Source organism: Xiphophorus hellerii, chromosome 5, assembly GCF_003331165.1.
Source record: "Xiphophorus hellerii strain 12219 chromosome 5, Xiphophorus_hellerii-4.1, whole genome shotgun sequence".
Lineage (NCBI taxonomy): Eukaryota > Metazoa > Chordata > Actinopteri > Cyprinodontiformes > Poeciliidae > Xiphophorus > Xiphophorus hellerii.
In genome coordinates, this window is record NC_045676.1 from 6,901,131 (window position 1) to 6,924,117 (window position 22,987).

General features: G+C 37.3%; 1 protein-coding gene across 1 annotated transcript; it reads left to right on the forward strand.

Annotated features, from left to right (window-relative positions):
* The first annotated feature begins 7,371 nt into the window (after positions 1 to 7,371).
* Positions 7,372 to 21,011, forward strand: zbtb45 (zinc finger and BTB domain containing 45). Its single transcript, XM_032563383.1, has 6 exons — positions 7,372 to 7,499; positions 9,038 to 10,390; positions 10,743 to 10,877; positions 15,069 to 15,209; positions 16,109 to 16,382; positions 18,383 to 21,011. The coding sequence occupies exons 2-6, from the start codon at positions 9,314 to 9,316 to the stop codon at positions 18,799 to 18,801; spliced, it is 2,046 nt and encodes a 681-aa protein (XP_032419274.1). The 5' UTR covers positions 7,372 to 7,499; positions 9,038 to 9,313; the 3' UTR covers positions 18,802 to 21,011.
* Positions 21,012 to 22,987: the final 1,976 nt, after the last annotated feature.

Consider the following 22,987-nt stretch of genomic DNA (forward strand, 5'->3'; position numbering starts at 1 on the left):
TTTTAAAGTGCTTTATATCATAAAACACAAAAATACAAAGTCATAGACTTTTTTTTTTTTACATTTTCTTATTGTTTTTAATGTTTCATTGATTATTAATCAAAATCAACTCTAAACAGGCTTTAGTCTAGATTTAAAGGAACTCTGTTTCGACTGTTTTGCAGATTTCTGGAAGTGTGTTCCAGATTTGTGATGGATAGAAGCTGAATGCTGCTTCTCCATGTTTGGTTCTGGTTCTGATGACACAGAGCAGACCAGAAGCAGAACCGGAACACCTGAGAGGTCTGGAAGGTTGCCATGACAACAGCAAATCTTTAGTGTCTTGTGGTGCTACTCCATTCAGTGATTTATAAACTGATAGCAGTATTTTAAAGTCTAAACATGTAAGCAAGATATAGCAGCTTGTTTTAAGTCAATAATTCCTTAACATGGATGAAAAAGTTCTGGCAGATTATTTCACTTATAACAAAACATGTTTCATATAATAAGTGAAATAATCTCCCAGTGGTATTACACTACTAAAACACAAAATCTTTGTATTTTTGGTCTAGTTTTTAGTGCAAATATCCTAGTGAACTTGAAATAAGACAAAACTAACTTGCATGTAACTTTTTAGCAAGATATAGAGGCTTGTTTTAAGTACATAACTCCTTAATATTGGTGAAGAAAATGCTTGTTCCATTGGCAGATTATTTCACCTATAACATGACATTTTTCCATTTTATAAGTTAATTTATCTTTCAATGGAACTAGGACATTTTTTAAACCAATATTAAGGAATTATTTACTTAAAATAAGCCCCTATATCTTGTTAAAAAGTTACTTTCAAGTCAACTTGTCTTATTTCAAGTGTATTAAGACATCTACACTAGAAACTGGACCAAAATCACTTGGTAAGATTTTGTGTTTTTGCATTGTAGTAGCTTTTCATCAATATTAAGGAATTATTGGCTTAAAACAAACTTATGATATTGTTGAAAAGTTAGTTGTGTGTTATAAGATATCTGCACTTGAAAGTAGAGTAAAAACACTTAGTAGGATTTTGTGTTTTTTGCAGTGTTGGGGTCAAATGCAAGAGTCACGGCTGTTCTAATCATTGTATTTCTACGTGCAACATGCTCACATGACGTGCTTAGGCTACTAACCTGTTTGTGTAACTGTCATTGTCACTAACATGTTTTAATTATTCCTGCTGAACCACAACACTTTTTCCTGAAGGGTGGACAAGGTAGAAAAACCGACGTTTTAGAATATGTTATTGGTATTTGTTCTTTACTTTTGCTGTTGTGATGAATCTAAATTCTATTCATCGTGTGTGCAAAGAATAAATGTTTATTGGGTCCTAACAAGAAAGGATTTAAGAGCGCTTCTGTGTGTAGTTGTGGCTGAGTGTCTGTGTGTCCTACTGTGATGACCTGTAGCTTTCAGTGTTCAAAGCTCTGTGGAGATTGCATGCCTTACATCAACCGAAACAACAGTACGGAATCCCTTTGTTTATTTTTACTGCATTTAAAGACTTGTGACCAACACATCCACCTACACCTCATTAAATTATGTTCTCTTGTGGAGTAAATCTCGTCTTTTTCTTAAACTTTGAAACAATTAGAGGTGCAAATTTAAGACTAGGTAGTAAACGTGACATGGATTGCTACATCTTGAAGCACTAATTTCTTGATGAAATTATGAAGCAATGTCAAATATCAGGAATTGGGATGAGTACAGATAAGTGTCAAATATTTGAAACCAATTTATTGTAATTGCAGCCAACAGTTATTTTAATAATGGATTATTCTGTCGATTAATCAGATTTAAAACGTCATCTAGTGGAGTCCAAACGGTTAGCCATTAGGGCCAAAAATGTCAAGTTGAAAGTACTTGACGACCACATTTTTAAAATTAAAAGTGAAAAGATTTCCTTTTAAGACATTTATTGATTTTATCTCTTCAATAGAGGATATGGTATTAAAGAAAAGTAGTGGAATCTGTAAATAGTTGTCTATCCAAAATATAAGCACGGTCTTGAACAGATATTGTTTTAAATGACAGGTAAACATTTTTTAAACCTATTTTGGGTTTATTGTCCTCATATTTATTTTATTTTCTCTTGTTTTAGAAAGATTTTTATTTGTTTGTAAAAATCTCGAATTAATCGCAAATTCGCTTCATTATTAAATTGTGGACCGAAGGGCCAAAAGAAATCATCCAGAAGGCAACAAATGGCCCCGGGGCCACACTTTGGACATCCCTAGTTTAACCACTGTTCTGGTTTGGCTTAATTACAGCTCTGAGTGTGGGCTCTTTTTAAATCTATATACTCCAGTTAACGATTAATCGGTTACTAGATTACTTGACGTTTGTCTGAACAATCGGTTCATCACGATTAATAGTTTTATCTCTAAAAGAGATCTTTTCAAAATCCCTCATTCAAACTACAATTTCACTTCTGTGCCAAATCCAAATATTATTATTGTGAATTGAATGTTAGTCTTGACCACAACACTAAAATAAAATCTAATTTACTACTATTGTTTGTTTTTTATTCTCACCATACTGCGGTGTTTGAGTTTTAGCACTTTAAGTCACCAGAGAAAGAGCTGGAGTTACCGTAGTTTGTTTCTTTTACGAATGTAACAAAAGATTTCACTTCCCCTCCTGCTGCTTTGCTCTACCAGTCAACTCCCTGAAATGAGCCTCCTGAACCTTTTCCCCGTTCGTTTAAGTCAAATTTGACTTTTTGGAAAAATTTTGAGCTGTACAAAGCCAAAGGAGCGGCACATATCACTCTGATTAGGATAAGGCTGCAACTGGAGAGCTAAAAACAGGGTTTTCCCAAATAAATAGCTCAACTAATTAACCAGCTTATTGTACCTGTGTTGCTTTCTAAAAAGTAGAACAGCAGAGATTTTTTTTCATGAATAATTTCTGTCATAAGCCGACAAAAAAGCTGCCTTTTAGCCACCTTCAGCTATTTGTTTTCACTAAGTGAAGACGGCGATTTCACCCACAGCTGTTCTCAGAAATGAAAGCGTCCAGCTTCACTTTTAAAAGCCAACAGCTGTGTGGGACGACAGGGGAAATGCTGTGGCAGCACGACAAGCAAAATCTTTGCACAGACTCACTTGTTTGTGAGTTTTTGAAGCCTTGAAGCTTTTTGGGTAAAAGCTTCAAATTTGAATTTTATTCTCTCAGCTTTTTACTTTTCTCACTGGAAATGGTTTCTGAGTTTTGTTTAGCTTTTAAATCCGGCGTCTGTCTGGTTACACAAACCAAATGTCATCGTTACATCCCACCCTCGACTTGTGGCCTCGGACAATGTGTTTTATTACCGCCATTAAGTGTTTTTTGAAAGAGATTTTGTTAAGTTTTTTTTTTACAAAGTCCTAGGTTGGGACTAACGGGGGGGAAATGTGAAAAATTCACATTTTGCAAGCTTTTGTAATTACAGTTGCGTCTCCACTGCTTCTAAAAACAACCCAAATGCTTAAAAAAAAAAAAACACCCAGACATTTTTTAGCAAAAGTTAATGTGTTTTGGTGTCTGAAAAACGAGCCATTTCAAAAGTCTCCCAATCAATTAATGAGTCACATTCAACGTGCACTGCACCGTTACCTAGTTTCATCACCTGCTTCTTAATTTTGGCTCCTAAATCCAAAATTTTAAAGTGATGAGTTTTCTATTTCTATCACACTAACCAATATTTTTTATAATTTAATGCACACAAAGGTACTTTATAATTTTAATTCTTCTAAACAAGCAGTGTTGTATAAAGTTCTGAAATCTCAGAGTCAAGTAAAAGTATAGGTACCTCTCCAAAATATGACTTTGGTAAAAGTCCAAGTCACTGACTGAAATGTTACTTGAGTTAAAGTCTTAAAGTATCTGAAACTTCTTGTACTTAAGTATGGAAATTACTGTAAAAATGGATGTACTCAAGTAATGTAATGAAAAGTACAAGTAAAAAGTAAAACAAGGCAAATGCAGTTTGAATGACATTTTTTATATTTTGGTAAACTTGTCAAATACACTTAAAATAATGTACACAACCAAGTGCAGGCAAAATTAAACCTGCTAATAGATATACCTGCAGGCATCATTTAGTTAAGAAAATTAGGTGCTTTACCTATAGCACAAGGTTAACTTAACCTGCTTTACAACTGAACCAGCTTCTTAGTATACCCTCCAGGACAGAAAATACAAAGTTTTTGTAAGCCTTAAGTTTTCCCTTCAAGTAAGGTCAGTGCTGAAAATGAGAAAAATAAATAGTACAGAAAATGCGGCCAACATGAAGAAAAAGAGCTGTTACGATTACTCTACTTCACAAATCAGTGAATCAGTCAATCCTACAGTCAGTAGGTGGTGCACACAACTGGTCATTATGCAAAAGAAAAAAAGAATTGGGAGAGAAATGCAGCTTATTGGCATCTGAAGAGGGAGACCTTTTTTGTAAACCTGGTTTTGAACTTGCATGCCTTTTCTATATTCGTTAAATTTAGTCTAAATTGCTATCGCTATGGCTTCTGTCCCCCCTTGAACAGAGGAGTCTAGGTAGCCTGCTACAGTCAACATTAGGCCTAAGCTAAATACACCACGTGTGGAATTGAAACAATGCCAAACAAAGTTCATTTATGGTCAAGATTTCACAATACAGTAGTGTCTAGTGACCAAGCTATAGTTACTGAAACAGGAGGATTATAACCATTTCATAAGAAGTTACCTCGATGTGTTTCTTCAAGTTGGACGGGGAGTTTTTGTAAGATAGAATTTCCACATCTTCTGGCAGGAATAACATAAACTGCATGCGGTACGACGAATCTTTAACACCCACGAAAGAGTATATTGTGTTTAAATAAGGCCATGGGCTCTCATCACCAGCTGGTGGTTCCCCTGGGTGTCCGACGTAGTTGCAGTCGTTGTGGTCTCCTCCTCCATGTGGCTGCTGCTGATTGCGAGACTTGCTTTGTGTTTAATGGGAGAAGCGAAACAGGTGTATCCTATTGGAGGTGATGAACAAGCCCAGGCAAGCAGGCTACAGACTTTGTTGCAGTCAATCAGTAGGTGGGGTCAAAACACTTGCGTTTCTCTCTCTCGCTTTTTTGTAACGAGTAACTAAACCACACATTGAAAATGTATCGGAGTAAAAGTACGAAATTAAGTTCGGAAATATAGTGATGTAAAAGTGAAAGTTATCAAAAATTTTCATACTCGAGGAAAGTATGAAGTACTCCAAATTAATATACTTAAGTAAAGTAGTGAAGTGTTTTTACTTCGTTACTATACAACACTGTAAACAAGCAGTAGAAAAGAAAAAAAACATTACAGTAAATGAATAAAATATTGTGTCACATGAGCCAAAACACTAATGATTGACTTAAACCATGTCCTACTATTAAGGAAGAATAATTTAACATTAACTTTAGACAAAAAGTTTGGCCTCTCCTTCCTTAGAGTCCCGGAATCTCTGGCAGGCGGGCTGCGGCTGGAGAAAGTGAAACCACGACACTGCGCGTTGACGTCACAGATCACAGAGTTTAATCTCATACAAAGCAATGAACAACAAAGCTGCAGAGGAACAGAGATATACATTTTATACAGACTACACAAAACAGACAACACGAAACACATAAGACAGACAAAGGCGCCCAAAATGTGGAGGAAAAAGATGGAAAAAAACCTCTCTTGCTGGCTTGCTGACCTGTACTTTTTAATGAAAGAGGTGTTTCCCTATTTAATATATGCAGTCAAGGCGTTCCGTTCTTTGACCAATTAGAAACTTAGAAACTCCCCTCATCACAGCCCCGATGTCTGTTTTTTGTCTAGGCGAAAAGGGGGGATCACTCCGTCTTGGGCCGTGCCAGGTACGGGGAGAGGCGCCAAGAAGTCTCTTCTGCTCTCTCGGAATTGTAAATTTTATTGCTGTGTCTGTCGAAAGGGGGAGGAAAAAAGGCCCTGCTTTGGCCTGCTTCTTCAGCTGAATTCCCAAATGTTCAACAGAAAACTATTCCAAATTAAAGTGTTGGCTATACCTTTACACATGTCGTGGATTAGCTATATTAAGCACCAAACAATAATTATTTTCTTTACACTACATTCTGTAATGTACCTGTAATTTCTAAATCAGCTTAAAAATAAGATGATTTAACAGTTAATATCAGCTGGGTATTCTCCAAAGAGCCCTGCATCAAAAATATATAAAACCCTAAAGAATAAATGCTTCAAAATTACTACTTCATAAAGCAGTGTGCTTTAAATTAAAATAAGTTAGAAACTTAGCAGCAACTGCAATAATTTCTGCTTCTCTTTGAAATAAAAAGACCAACTTACAATTAACATGTTTGTTTTATACTGGTTCTGTGAACCTGTTGTGTTTTTTTCTCCAAAGTTATCATAAATCTCAGAGTGTTAACATCCCTGCCGCTATTTGCACAGTTTTTCACTTTTCAAATAACATTCCTGCTATTACTTGCACATTCCTGTTTGCTGTTTTATCCTCACTTCTTATAGTCTGTTGTTTTTTATTCACTACATGCACATTTTGTTAATCTTTTTTTATTTGTTCTACTCATTTCTTTTAGAGTATACTGTTTTTAATAATTGTGCAGTAGTTATTTAAAAAATGTTGTATGCTGTAAATGTGTCCTTAGTGTATAGAATGTTAAACTTGTTTTTGTATTTTTAGTTTTGTGTAAATCTATACTCTTCTACTCAAAGTCCCTGTTACAATTAAAAAGTAGAGATGCACCAGTACAAAACGTCAGGCTGATATCGACAACCAATATTTATCGATATATTTTACTACTATTTTGACACCTTTAGAAGAAAAAAAAAGAAACAAATGGCAATAATATAAAAATACATATCAGTTGTTCATATCGACCCAGTTTAAAAAATTACCATCGTCTGATACCGATGTTGGTGCCGATATATCGTGCATCCCTACTAAAAACATCCTATTGTTTGTGTTCCTGTTGAATTTTAAGAGAAGCCAAGCTCAAAATGTCAGAAATTTCTAATTTGTGGTTTCTAGGAATCCTTGTGTTGCATTTAAACCCTAATCCAAAGTAAATTAAAAATAAGCATAAGTATACAAAACCCTATACGTTTTTCTTGTCTTTCAGGTATGCTTACTTGAAGGTGTGTGTGTGTGTATAGGTGTGTTTCTTTGCATTTCCAGGCATTCTTATCTTAAAGTGTGTGTGGGTTTGTAAAAAAAGAAAAGGTAGTTGTCCCACTTTGTGCAGAAAGTCTGCTTGTAGTTTCTTTGAGTGCATAGAAACACCTACAGCTGTGGTTTAGTTGACGTTGTTGAAACCCCCCCCCATTTTCTGTGTCTCTATGCGTCTGCCTGTGTGAAGCTGAATGTGTGTGAGTGTGTGTGTGAATGCATTGGTGTTTGTTTGAGCTCCAACCAGACTGGGTGCGTTACGTGAGGGCTTCCTGCTGCATCCATCTGACACCAAACTAACACGCGCCGAACCGAACTGTCACCGTCCATTTCCCCGGTGAGTAGCCGGGATTTAACGACACGCAATGACACCTGGAATATATTCAGCTCCAGTCTGTTGTTGACGCGCTTCAAACAAGGAGAACGCAGCTGCGTTAGCCGTCGGCAGGCTAACTTTACTAGTTGTGTCTTTGGGCTAGTAGTCTAGCTTGGTTAGCATTGGTTAAAGCGTGGGAGGAACCTTCAATAGGCAGTTTGGTGATACTAGGCAAGGCGCCATTTGTAGTTATACGTCTAATGCTTCGATTTGTGTTATAAAAAAAATTACAAAATCGCGGTTTGCGTGTAGATTTTCTGCAAATTTCCGTGCCAGAACTACACGGCTAATGTCAACAGCTAGCGCTAGCCAGTGTTAGCCCGTTGCCGATAACCTGTTTGCTCACTTCTGGCGCTGACGGTTGGCAATTATTAACATTTCCAGCAGACAAAACCTTCACAGGTTGCATCAACGACGGCTCGCCATTTGTCACAAACTACTACCTCGGTCCTCGAGCTTTTCTTTTCACAGCTAACGGTCGTTTCTTGTGTTTTTTTTCCCCCCTTTCTTTTCTTTTCCCCCGTCTTTGCGTTTCGGCACCGGCCACCCGCTGTGCGGAACGGCCGAGTATGCTGACCCGAAGAGCCGCCGGACTCGCGCAGCGCACGTGCTGTCATTTGTCCGATACAGGTGTTCTCCAGGATGCGCGCGACTAATTTGATGATTAACCTGTAGCCGCTCAGGTGCTCACCTTTTCAGCCTTCAGGCGTATCCGCAGTAACTAGACAGAATTGAGACATATGCGAGTATTTGGATTTTTGTTTTGTTTTTTATTTTAACTGTTTGATATCTTTAAAATTAATGTTTTTATGTGTCATTAAAGTCTGAAGCTCAATGAGTCACAATTTGATACCTCACTAGTGGATTTATGAGGCCTTTTGTGGGTAGAGTACCCAAAAATTGTACTTGAGTAAAAGTAGCACTACTTCAACATATTTTTACTTAAGTAAAGTAGCCGTCTAAGAAATTACTAAAGTAAGAGTAAAAAAGTATTTGGTAAATGATAAATAATGAATCATTTAATATTTAAAAACTGCATTATCAGACAGACCAAAACATAAAGTTAAGTTGAAATTTTTGTATTTTAAGGATGAACATAATAATTCGTGTAAGTAGTGAAAAATAATAAAGTCAGACAAAAGAAAAAATTTCCAAATCGGTTTCTTTCAACAAAAAATGTACGAAACTCTTAACAAAAACTGCAGATGTGTGTCTGTCTGGTTAATTTTTGGTTAAAACATGTTTGTTTTTTAATCAGTGAATAGAGAATCCATGAATTTTACTCGAGTAAGAGTAGAGATACTTCATAATAAAATTACCGAGGCAGAAGTAAAAATTCTCCTAAAAGTAAATTTTAAAAAAGTAAATGTAATTGAATAAATGTAACTAGTTACTACCCAACTGTGTTCAAAGATGCAAAAATAATTTTTTTCTTTTTATGAAATGTAAACTGTCATGCTCATTATGCATTAATGTAAATTTTAACTGTGCTCTAACAGATTTTCCAGATGAAAGTGAAGCTGTTTGGAACGACCACCTGACTTCACGTTAACAAACGCAGCTCCTCCTGCGCTTCACCGCCCAGATCCTCCATCGAACTCATGACGTTTTGAGCCGAAGCGGCCGCTCTGTGGCCCCGCTCACCGCATCCGTTTCCCTCTCCGTCCTCCTCACACCTCAAGCTGACGCAAAACCCGAGGCACCTGACTCCCCTCCCCCAGCCCCACTCCCACTCCCACCCCCACCCGGTCCCCAGCGACTCTCCGTCCCCGGCCATGGTGTCCGGCACGGAAACCGTGCACTACATCCACCTGCACAACTCCAGCCAGTCGGTGCTGGAGGCCCTGCGGACGCAGCGGCGGGAGGGGCTCTTCTGCGACGTGACCGTCCGGATACACGACGCCTCCTTGCGAGCCCACGCCTGCGTCCTGGCGGCCGGCAGCCCGTTTTTCCAGGACAAGCTCCTGCTGGGTCACTCGGAGATTTCAGTGCCGCCGTTGGTACCTGCGGAAACCGTGAAGCAGCTCGTGGATTTTATGTACAGCGGCTCCCTGGTGGTGCTGCAGTCGCAGGCCCTCTGCATCCTGACAGCTGCCAGCATCCTGCAGATCAAGACGGTCATTGATGAGTGCACCCAGATCATCTCTCAGAGGAAGGCGGCGGCGGAGGCGGCGAGTGCAGCTGCAGCGGCAGCCGCAGCAGCAGCTGCAGGGACAGGAGCCGGAGGAGGGATGCTTGCTGGAGTTCTCCCAAAACAGGAAGAGCGTGGCCTGAGCAAAGGGAGGGAGAGCGGCAGCAGTGGGAGCTGCTCTGTTGGTAGCGCAGGCGGGGTTGGAGGTTATGCAAACTTCTCTAATTTCATGACAGAATGTGGGGCTAGCAACATGGCCGGGGGTTTGGGGGGCTCCAGCGTCAGTGACAGTGGGCCGGGCCCCATGGATCAAAGTAGCACTGTTAGCCTGATGGCACTGGGGGAGATGGGGCCCAGCTCGATGTGCGGCGGCGGAGACGGGATGCCCCCCGGTGCCGGCCCGGTCCTCATGAAGCAGACCTCCAGCTGCACTCAGGACGTCCGGTACAAGCTGCGAGACCTGCTGGTGCAGACCGCCAACGGAGCCGGCACCAGTAGCACGGGAAGCCTGTCGGCGGGCTGCAGCTCTGGGGTGGGCAGCGTGGACAGCGTTGGCAGGGACAGCCTCCGTGGCAACGCCGCCGACCTCTCCGACGACCTGGTGGGGATGGACCGCTACAGCGAGGAGGAGGACCTGGACGGGAGGGAGCGGGGAAGAGACGGAGACAGAGACAGGGGGGCGAGCCACAGCCGCAAGCAGAGGCAGCCGCTAAGACTCCAGGTAGGGGGATAAGGGAAAGGGTTGCTATGGTTACAGCTTTCAGGCATGCAGAGCTGCAACGTTTTCCTTTGCTTTCTTTATATGCTTTTCCCTCTTCTCGTACTGCATTGGCGTATATCGCAGAGATGTTTCTCCACTTTGCACAATTGTATCTATTGTCTCAACTCCAGTAGCAGCAGCTTTGGTAATCTATGGACTTCTGCATATTAGCTGTAAGTGCCTGGCGCTCATTAGGAGCCGCTTGCAGCCTGGACAGTGCCACTGTCCTTACTGACTTTTTTTTTTCCTGCTGCCTTTTTTTAGCTCTGTCGTCAGTTGTTGCATGGATTGACATGGACCTTCCTGTTTTCAGGTGCTGGGAGGAGAGGGAGTCGTGGTTAAAGATGAAGGCGTGCAGGACTCGGATGGGACCGTCTATTCCCTGGAGGACGGGAGGCGGGACCAAGAGCAGGAGGGCGCCCAGGACTCCATGGCCAGCTTCGGTCAGGTATGCTGATTTTTAACGAGGAAATGCAGCAGTTGAAGGCTAAAATTTGAGATTTTTATTAATAATTCAGCATTTGCTACATGAAGGAGGCTATTGCTTCTGCATTTAAAATATGGAGCATGGATTTTTGCAGAAAATGTATACATAAAAAGGGCTTTTTTATTTATTTTTTTCCAAGAATCTTCTTATTAATGTGCATGGTGCCGAACACCGCAGCCTACACAAAGAACATCTGCCACTCTGTCAAAAGGTTCCAGCTTTGCCTTCAGTTTTCTGTGAAGCATTGCACCAAGTCTTAATTAGAAATGAAGTAAAGTGCACAAACTGGCGCTTCTTCACAGATTACTTTTTTTTATTTTTCAGCAGTTTTTCTTTTCTCTTTACAAGACAGGACGTGTTGGAAAGCAAAGTTCATTCTGACTCATCTCTATGCTACTTGAAGATCATAGGTTAAGATATGTTTGGGCTCATTAAATTATTTTTTTAATGCAAATGAGCCAGTACCATATCTTATCAAGTAAAGGAAGTTGTGGCTTACTAGTATATAGAAGAAAAAAAACAGAAAATGATTTTTGAGTTCACATTTTAGGCAGTTTTTTGCATCTCAACTTGGAGAATAGCGTTGTTAATAACTAGCAGTTAAAACAAAAAAAAACTTTTTCCACCTCATTTTATGACTCCCAGTCCTTGGGGGTCGACATCTTGAAACTTTTAGACGTGTCTCTGCCTCAAGAAACCTGAATCAAGTGAAGCTGAAACAATTAATCAAATTAATTGTCTTCTAATTTAGTAATCGATTAATCGGATACTGGAGTATACAGACTCAAATAAAGGCAATTGCTGAAAAAACAACATATTCAGGGCAGTAAATAAGCCAAAACTGTACCAAATACCTATAAGATGTATTTAAGATAAAAACACCCTTGATGGAGGGATTTATTGTCCATTCTCAGAAAACAACAGTCAAAAGCAGAACAACTGTGGAAAAAAATGGATGTTGTTTAAATTCAGATTCAAAAATACTTTATTGATCCCAAAGGAAAATTAAATGTTGTTGTAACTAATTAATTCAGATTTTTCAAAGTGTTATTGTAGATGGTGATGACTGCTGGCAGGAAAGCTCAGGTCTGTATTACAACAAATCTGAAGTAGCTTCTGACTGAAGACTAGATCTTAGATTAGATCTAACATCTAATCTGATATATATATTGATTAGATTGCAAACCTATACAAGAGCTAAACACCATCAGACTGTAATAAAAGAAGTTGTCACTCTGTTCTGATTTTCTTCATTTTATACATGTTTTTTTGTTCTGTATTCTGTAACCAAGGGAAATAAAAATTATAAGTTTAAAAAAAATAATTATAACCTGTAATTCTTTTTTTTTACTTATAATTTATAAGTTAGAATAATAAAAAAAACAACTTTTATTTGTAACCCAAAATTACCCAAAATCTCTGAAGTGGAATAGTTTCAGCTTCACCTGGTTCAAATTCACCAACAGAATGTTATGTTACTGTTTTTTAAGCAACAAACACATTTGTTTTCTTATTTTAAAAAAATTATCTAATTATTTATTTTTGCATTTTTAAATGTATTTCTTATATTGTATGAAAAAGACTGAAGCAGTTAAATGAAAAATCTGTGGAATGGGGCACTTTTTTTATCCGATTAATTGTCAGGATAATCAATAGAATAATCAATTATTAAAATAATAGTTAATTGTAGCCATAGAATCAAATAATTAGGTCATTAGCAGGACTCAAGAGCATTTGTTTGCATATTGAGGAGCTAATTCAGTGATTTGATTCAGGTGTGTTGGACCAAAAACATGCAGACTGGAGTTCATTCCTAGAGCTGGACAAAAAATCAATAACAATATATATATCATGATAGACACGTGATCGATATCAGTAGATAATACATCTGATAGAATATTTATAATATATTCACTGAAGAAAAGCTGGTGGAATCAACTAACTTGCTCGTTCTTTTGGTTACCTAGCAACTCACTCACTCTTTGGTTACCTAGCAACTCACTCACTCTTACCTAGCAACAGCCTGTTGAGTAACTGGTGCGGTAGCAGTTCAAGGTTCCGCCACTGTGCCTCATAACTACTTAAAAATAAAAAAACAATGTAGGGGAGTGAAAACTGTGGAAAAAGCAGGAAAGGTCATTAACTAGTCAGGAAAAAAAATCTAATGTTTTAGTTTAGTCTGTTTCAGTTGGGGTGAAAATCATCCAGTTTTGATCGGCATGTGTTTGTGTCGTTGAATGGAAAGCATTGAAGATTTTTTTTTTCTTTGCCAACAGTGCAAACGTTGATGCTTAGACTGCAGAAACGTCTTACCAAGGATTTTTGGTCTTGGTTCTAGTATAAATAAGATAAATAAGACAAAACTAAATTACAAGTTACATTAGAGCAAGAAATGGGTACCTGTTTTAAGTCAACAATTCCTTATTATTGATGAAAAAGTACTGATTCCACTTGTAGATTATGTCACTTATAACATGGGAAAAATGTTTTGCTATAACTGAAATAATCTGGCAGTACATTTTCATCAAAATTAAGAAAATATTTACTTAGAATAAGTTCATAATTCTTGCTGAAAAGTTAGTTTTGTCTTATTTAAATGTACTAAGACATTTCCTCTAGAAGCTAGACCAAAAATGTGTGGCAAGATTTTTTGTTTTTTTGTGCAGTGAATCATTTGTTCCCTTGCATATGTGGTACATTTGCAGTTTTAGTCGTTTTATACCTGACTTTGTCCATGGATTGTTTATACCGGCCAGACGGACCTTCTGCCATCTTTACCTGGTTCAGTCTGTGAAAACGGCTGTAATCTTGCAACACATGGGAAGTGAAATATACAAAATATTAACATCTTAATAAAACCTTCTTTTTTTTTTTGCTTTCTTTTTTGTAATCAGTTGATGCCAAAGGCGATAGATATGAATAACTGCGCAGATTGTAAATGGGATGATAATTAGTTTAACCTGCATAATTAGAAATGATAATTAGAAAGAAAAAAAGCAGGGTTCATCAACACAATTTGCATCCATATTGTGTGGGAGCCGAGTCTTGACGGGCTGATTTTCTCCTTCGTTCGTGTCGTTTTTTATTGTCATAAACAGAAGAGAGGTAACAGTTAACAATAAACCTGTTTGGGTATTTTATTTCTAATTATTGTGTAATATGTAGAGGTGGGTAGAGAACCCAATAATTGTACTCAAGTCAGAGTAGCACTACTTCAACATATTTTCACTCAAGTAAAAGTAAAAAGTAGCCATCCAAGAATTTACTCAAATATGAGTAAAAAAGTATTTAGTAAAAAGTCTACTCAAGTACTGAGTAACAGATCAAATTATCAATCATTTAATATTTAAAAATTGCATTATCAGACGGACCAAAATATGGAGTTTAATGGAAAATTTGTTATTTTAAGTCCAAAAATGACAATAATAAATTTATCAGAAAATATCATGAAACATCATTTCTTTTCCTAATCACAATTCAAAATGTAACTATTGGTAAATAAAAATAAAAATGTCACTTTGTGTATATTTAGAATATTTATTACAATTAGATTAGAATATGACAAGAAGCATCACTAAAGTTGAATTATGTTCATCATCACATTTTTTTACGGACCTAAATATCAAATCTGTAAATATGTTCTCTACTTGGTGTTCTGATTATTTTTTTATTGTTTCATTTTTTATTATCTAAGCAAACTTAGTTTACCGTAGAGAATATCTTCTTATTTCGATTTTGATGGAGACCTAACTTAACATTTTATGTTGTTCTTTTTTAAAGTTCATTATCTTCAATTTCTCTTGATGAGTTAAGGTAAACTGAGTAATTTTGTGCAACCGCAATAATCTTCCCCTTGAAACAGTTGAAATCTTGAGGCAGCGTAACGTAGAAACAAATGAAGCATCAAGGCAAAGAATTTTTTATTTTTAAAGTTTTATATATTGAATCATTCAATTAATCATCAGAATTCGAGTTAATTTGCATTCGGCCCCTTTTACTTTGATGCCCTTAAAAAAAATTTCTTAAATACAGCAGATCTGTTTTAATCCAGGAGCTGAAGCTAAACTATGAAAACAATTAAATGTTTGATTTTTATTTATTCATCTGTTTGTTTTTTAAATAATTTATGTGGCCTTTTTGTGTGGATTTTAGGATTTCTATGATGACCATGGGGTTTTCTCAGAGAGTTTCTGGCCTCAGAGTGAACCTCCTCAAGCCATGACATTTAACCCCAGAGGAAGGGTCAGCAAGCCGCTGACTCCGCCTCCATCCTCGCAGTCCATCAACAACCAGGTCAGTGCCTCGGGTCACATACTGTCGATACTGAAAAGACAAATATGACCGAAGAAAATCTTACTAAAGTTTGAAAATTGTAAAAATCTGGTTGAAGTTATAACACTTTGGATGCGAGTAGCTTGTCAACAAATAAACAATCTAACCTTGGGTATCAATGAAGTATACTCTGATCCTGATTTATCTGTAAAAAAAAAAAAAGTTTCCCTATAACGTTAAAAAGTGTTAATCTGCATTAAATTCTAGAGTTGAGCTCAGGGTGGCCGCTCAGAGTCCTTCAGACGGCTGTAAATAGTCCCAGTGCCGCACTTTGGGCACCCCGGTTGTAGACGTTTGTCTCTAGAGGCCAAAGCTAATAGTTTGTGGTGAGCTATTCCTCATGTTTTAGATAATAAATCAAATATATACTGAGATAGACATATGATCAATATCAATAGAAAATACAACTGATATAGTCAATATTCAATATATCTATATATATCTGTATATTCACTGAAATCTGATCCAGAACCACAAGGCATTCTGGGAGATGTAGGCAAAGGAAAGGCTTTAGGCACTCAATCTCTCATGGCCAGCTGAGCTTTGTTGGTGGAATCAACTAACTAACTCACTCTTTGGTTACCTAGCAACTCACTCACTCTTTGGTTACCTAGCAACAACAGAACAGTGGAGTGACTGTGCAGCAGTTTAAGGTTTCGCCATGATGCCTCAAAATTTCTTAAAAATGTGCCAGGAGTGAAAACAGTGGATAGAAGAGGAGAAGTCACGTCATTATTAGTATTTCATATATTTAAAACAATAAAATAATAATTAACGATATGAAATGCTTATATCGTGACAGGTTTTTCAGCCATAAACCCTGTCTTACGATCTGTCCATATTCTGTTGCTCCTCCATAGCTTCTTTTCCAGTACCCAGTGAGCCACTCACAGCCTCCTCCATTCTACGTGGGAGGACCCATGGGAGGGATGGACAACATGGCGGGAAGTGAGCCGTCCCAACAGGCTCCGCCCCCTGCGCCGATGACCCCTGTCCCCACTTCTTCAGCGTCCTCCTGTTCGGCAGGGCCCTCTCCTTCCTCCCAGGGATCTGAGACCTCGTTCGACTGCACGCACTGTGGCAAATCTTTGCGATCCAGGAAGAACTACAGCAAGCACATGTTTATCCACTCGGGTGAGTTCTGTTTTTATAAGGCAGGGCAAGGCAACTTTATTTATATAGCACCTCTCAGCCAAAGACAATTCAAAGTGCTTGTACAAAACAGTTAAAAACAACATACAACAAGAAAATGATAATAATAAAATAAAAATAAAAATCAAGCAGATTAAAAATAGACAAAGTAAATATTAAATATTTTAAATATAGTGAATGAATAGAATTAAACATTTTAAGACTAGGAAACTTCAAATAAAAAGGTTTAACCTTGTTTTAAATAAACTCAAGGTAGGGGCAGCTTTACAATGAGCAGGAAGCTTATTCCAGAGCGCTGCAGCATAAAAACTAAAGCTGCTTCACCATGTTTAGTTCTGACTCTCTGAATAGTTAGTAGTTTTGATTCTGATGATCTTAAAGGTGTGAGTGGTATATATGGTTGAAGAAGATCAGAAATGTAGTCTGGGTTTCTATTATGAAGTGCTTTGTAAGCTATTAAGGAGATTTTAAATTCTATTCTTTGAGCAACAAACAGCCAGTGCAGGGATCTTAGAACTGGACTGATATGCTGATCTCTTTTTGTTTTAGTTAGGACTCTTGCAGCAGCATTCTGGAGAAGCTGGAGCTGTCTTATTGCTTTTTTTGATAATTCAGTAAAAATGCCATTGCAGTAGTCGAGTCTACTAAAAACAAAGGCATGAACTAATTTTTCAGAATCTTCTGGGGACATGAGTCGTCTGATTTTAGCAATATTTTTTATATGGTATTATGATGTTGATGTTGTACTAAAACCAAGCTTTGCTGGACAATAAATTGTCCCGAAAGTTTGACAAAATAAAATGCACAAAGTGGAAAACTGAAAGAATTTTATGCTACACAATAATCTGACTTAATCCTAGAACCCTTTGATTGATTTCAGATAATGTACACATAAATACTAAATCAATTATTTGCATGATAAACCAAAACAAACTCAACACAATTTGCATTTGTGCAATTTATTGTTTTTCTCTTTTCTCTCTCTATTTCTATCAAAACTGGATGACAAAAGTTTTCAGTCTGGTCTCAACTAGCCCCTTTTTGAAGGACAGTTTTGTTCACAGACTTCACAATTCAGTTTACGTAATTGTCGTTTCTGTCGTTTTATTTATTTATTTAGGATATTTAAAATGTCTTCCACTTCCAGTGTTAAATGTTCGTTAGAAGTTTATTGATCTTTCAGAATCTGTCATAACACTTTATTTGAAGAAGTGTGCATAAGACTGCCATAATCGTAACATAACACCTGTTATTTACATGAAGAAGTCGTCATCAATGTTTATGACTGTTGTCATGATATATCATTCAGTAAATAATTACAATTTTAATGTAACTTTGCATTAAAAATCTACAGAATAATGCAAAGTTGACACTTTTAATGGACTTTTAATGCAGCTTTTAGTGAAACTTTGCAATAAAGGCTTAATTATTTACGAAATTACACGTCATGACAGCAGTCATAAACATTCATGAAGATTTCTTCATGTTCATGGCAGGTGTTACGTCAGTCTTATGAACATCCATTCAAATAAATATGCTCTTGCATTTTTGTGCCATTAAATCAAAATCAAATTTTATTTGTATATCACATTTCATCAACAAGGCATTTCAAAGTGCTTTATCATAAAAACACAAAAATCAACAATTGAAACATTAAATTTTTCGTCATTTACACATCAAAAATGTTGATTAGTGTTTCATTTATTATGGTACAAAAGAAACTGAACAGCTGGGTTTTTAGTCTAGATTTGCAAGAACTCTGTTTTTCGGCTGTTTTACAATTTTCCGAAAGTTTGTTCCACTTTTGTTATATCACATGAAAATGGTCTCAAAAGAACAATATTATCATTTATTGCGATAATTTATCGTCCAGCAAAATTTGTTATTATGACAGACGTAGTAACTAATTACTACCCAACTCTGCTGATTTACACATACATTCCTTTTGAACTGAGTAAACGTTTACTGTTTTTGTCTTTTAGGTCAAAAACCTCATCAGTGCTCCATCTGCTGGCGCTCCTTCTCCCTGCGGGACTACCTCCTCAAACACATGGTGGTGCATACTGGCGTCCGGGCCTTCCAGTGCACCATGTGCGGCAAACGCTTCACACAGAAAAGCTCCCTCAACGTGCACATGCGCACCCACCGTGCCGAGCGCACCTTCCAGTGCAATGTTTGCCACCGGGCATTCACCCACCGCACCTTGCTGGACCGCCACGCCTTGCAGCACGCCCACCACGCCCCGCAGACCCTCGGCCCGGGTCAGGGACGTGGAGCCGACATGACCTCACCTACCAAGCACAGTCCTCCAGGTATGGGAGGAACCTCAGGTATGGCTGGTGCAGCTGCTATGGTTGGCAGCATGCCGAGCATGTCCAGCCATGGAGCTTCCTCCACCTAAATATGGGAGGAAATGGGAGAAAGGGAAATTCAGGGGAGAGGAGGAGGAGATTAGTTAGCTCATTCCTCAAACCAACGCTTAACACTTTTAATTGTTTTTTTTTTTCTTTTTCATTATTTGGTGGTAACAGCGCTTAAAGCAGGGGTGTCCAAACGTATTGCCACGTAGGCCAAAAATATAGATTCAAAAGGCCAAAAACACCAAACCTTAAAACCAATCAAAAAATGTAGCCCTATGCTATAATAGATCCAAAACTTGGCAATATCAGGGCATTTGTAGACAGAAAAAAAACGGATTACATTTTCACCAAAAACTCAGAAATGTTGCCATTAATCTGAGACATTTTCTAGAAAACTTAAAAATGTTCTTGAAAAATTTTCAAAAGAAAAGTTTTGACATTTGAATTTAAGAAATTTTGTACAAAGCTCCTGATATTAATCTAAAAGTTTTATTTTTTTTTTTTTGCAAACTTTCTTGTTTTTTTTAGAAAATTTCTGAGATTACCCTCAAATGTTTTAAGGTTTTTTTTGGCGGAAATGTACAACTTTTTTTTTCTTCTACAAAGGCCCTAATACTCCTTAGTAGATTTTACATGTTTACTGTATTTAAAGAAAGAAATCCAGTTTTAAGTTTCTTTTGGGCTCGATTGAATACATTTTCAGCAATAAGAACAGAATCTGGGTTACTTTGCTTCAAACTGTTTGCTATTTAAACCGAGTTTAAGAAGGAATAAAACCTGATTTGGTTGCAGCAAAGTTGGCTTTTCAGTAAAAGTCTGTTGGTTTTACCTTTTGTTAAAACTGAGTTTTAAAAACACAAATACTTTGTGTTGTATTATCCATTCTCCTGTGTAGGAAAATGTTGTTGGTAACAATTTTTCACCTTGGTTACAAATTAAAAGTCTCCGTCTGCATCTACGGGTCAAATTTCAATCATATTTGAACTGCAGTTGGGGACCGCACAAGATCAGTCCAAGGGCCACAAATGGCCCCCGGGCCTCACGTTGGACACCCCTGGCTTTCAGGCTTACATGTCTTATTTTATTAGCTTAACTCCACCTTCAGTTAGGGTTTGAGGGTTTGAGAGAAAAAGATGTTCAGTTCCCAGAAAGCTATAATAATAGTTGTAGCCTGATTATTATTATTATTTTTTATTTTTTCCTGTGTTGTGATGTATTGCTAAGAGCAAAGTGGTAAATCCAACACACATATGGACAGCGCTTCAAAAAGTATCGAATTAAAACCATTTTTGTAGAATAGTGCAGAAACCCTGTTTCATAAAGTGCAGAGAGATTATGAGTTCCATTCACCTTCGATGAGTTTCATTCAGGATCGGTTCTCTTTTATCTGTTTAAAGCCATTTCTTGTTGGTGACCAGTTGGATGTTTCAAGTGAAATATAAAGTGTTAGGGTTGTTATTTTGTTATTATTGGTGGCGGAGTTGACTGAATAACTGTTTTTAAAAGCTCACCATTTGCAAAAACCTCTCAAAGAATGTTCTTTTCTAATATAAGGAGTCTTTCTAATGATATTCTAGAAAAGGTAATGAAACTCCAAACACAAATTAGTTTTTCTGTTTGGATAACACTGTTTTAGAAGCTAATATATGCAACAAGCGGCTAGATGTCTGTTGATAAAATAACCAGCAGGCTAGCGACCAGGGAAGCTAACACAGATGATAAACAACACAATGTAAGCTTGTTGCACCTTCCTTACATTAGCTATAATAATAAAACAGCCATATATTACATGTAGGGGCAGCATTAATAGTAATATAATTAATTTTTAAATGAAAGCAATTAATTTTATTTTAAACATGTTTAAACTTTAAACTTCCTGCTTCAATTTCATACCCATAAACAAATTATTTCATATCCTTTTAATTAATAGTTTCAGATAATTTTATTTCTCTTGTGTTTGATGAATTTATGATTATGGGTAATATTTATTGAAGCAGAAAATTTTATTCATCACCTCGGCATCACTAACATCTCAGATAAATTGTTCAAAATTAATCATATGTGCGCTAATGAAGTGTTAACTTGTGAGTTGACAATGAATTTGAAGATCTGTTCACATGATTAAAGAGCTTTATCTTTAAAATGTGGCAGCAGATTTATATGAACTTGAAAGAGTCACTAGCTGCATTTAAATTGGTTGCACAATTAGATATTTTGAAAATAAATCTGCTTAATGGAAACACGGCAACTTCGAAAAAAAAACATTTCAATAAAAGATTTTGGCACTTTGATAAAGTGTTTTTTTTTTTTCAGTCAGATCAAAATTGGTTTATTTCACTTTTTCTGCATCACGCGAGTCACATGATCAACAACCGGATATTACTACTGGTGGAAACTACGAAGCAGATGAAGACAGGAAGTCACGGGAGGATTATGACGCGTTGGTTTTTTAGGGATTTCAACCTTTTCACATTTGATTTTAATTGTGTTTCTTATTAAATGGAAACAGCTACTGCGAAGTTGTGTGTTTTTGACTTAAATGGACTATCGACAAAGTTTGGCACACATTTGGAATGGGAACGGAATTGAAATAATTCTAAAAAAAATTTGTTTGCGTGATAAATCATTACAAAAACATGTTAGTAGGTCTGTCACAATAAATTTTGCTGGATGATAAATTGTCCAGAAGTTATTGTGATAAACGATAATATTGTTTTGAGCCCATTTTCAAGTAATATAGTGGTAATGAAATAATAATGCAAGACGATATTCTCAAAGATCAATAAACTTAAAATTCCAATGAAAATTTAAATTCAGTGAACTGGAAGACATTTTAAATATCCAAAATAAATAAACAAAACAACAGAAACAGCAAATAATATTAATTGTGAACAATCTGTGAACAAAATATTTCTTCAAAAAGGCTAGTTGAGACCAAAGCACCAGACTGAAGAATTTTGTCCTCCAGTTTTTGGTAGAAAGAGAGAAAAGAAAAAAACGATTAATTAGCCAAATGGAAATTATTGAGCTCATTTTAATTTAGCACGCGATTAATAAATGCTACATCATCATCCAACCACTTCCTGTCGTCGTCTTTGTTGTTTCCACCAGTAGTAACATCCGGTTGTTCATCATGTGACCTGTGCAATGCTAAAAAAAAGTGTTTTCATTGCAGTTTCGTGGAAAAATACTAATTTCGGTGCAGCTGAAAAACCACTTCATCCTAGCGAAAAACATGTTTGTTTTTTTAAATTAGCATGTTTCCATTAAGCAACTTTACTTTCATAATTCCAATTTTCGCAATTTTAAGGTAAATGGAAACGCGGCTAGAAAGGAAAGTTGGTGTTTACAAGCCAACGCAGAACGTTGTTACTTCCCTGTACTCATTTATTTTACTTTTCCTGGGGCCCCCTCCTGGCCTGGAGGCCCTATGTAGTGGCTTAGTTCACTTGTGCCTTGGGCCAGCTCAGCATTGGCATCAAATAAGCACATTCCCTTACGGGGGAAAAAAAAAAACAGAACAGACAATAGAAAATTTAAATGATCATTTACTGGTTGTATTTATTAATCAATTCATTCTTTTATGGAGGAAAGCTGTGTTTGTACCGAAAACATTCAGGTAGGAAGCGACCAAAACTGTAAAGCGAAACGGCAAAGTGGTGAAATGACCGCCAACCCCACCTGTAACACTATTACTCCACGCATAAAACATGTATATAAATATGTAAATAATAAAAAGTGACTCCTGAAGGAACTGAGTAGAAGGTGAATGGAACCTGGGATTATTCAGGAACAAACCAGGGCGACACATGGTGCTTTTTTAGGGATGTGTTGATGCAGATGAAGCAGTGAGACTACAGGAAATCATTGAAGTGGGTGGGTGGGATTATAGGGGGCGGGGGGGGAGGGGGGGTTAGACGCAGCACAGCAGAGTGAATGAAATTCACCTTGATCTGTCTGAATGCTTTGTAAGATTTTCCACAGGCGCCAGCAGTCAGCCCCGGCATCATATACCTCGAATTAAGACGGAGCATCTGAAAAGCTCAGAGGAACACTAGTTTCTCTTTTATGTTGTTTAGGGAAACAATTCAGCATGTTTTACACACACACACACACACACACACACCGACAATTACCTCAGTGGTCCAAAGACAGGCATTATGCTTCGCATCTTTAAGCTACATCAAACGAAGAAATGGTGAAAACTAAAGCTAAAATAGAGCCATT

Bases quoted from the DNA above. Each gene is read 5' to 3' on its own strand.
- zbtb45 (XM_032563383.1), top strand. From the start codon at position 9,314: ATGGTGTCCGGCACGGAAACCGTGCACTACATCCACCTGCACAACTCC. The intron at 10,878-15,068 runs GTATGCTGATTT...TGTGGATTTTAG, and splicing joins CCATGGCCAGCTTCGGTCAG to GATTTCTATGATGACCATGG. The intron at 16,383-18,382 runs GTGAGTTCTGTT...TTTGTCTTTTAG, and splicing joins GCACATGTTTATCCACTCGG to GTCAAAAACCTCATCAGTGC.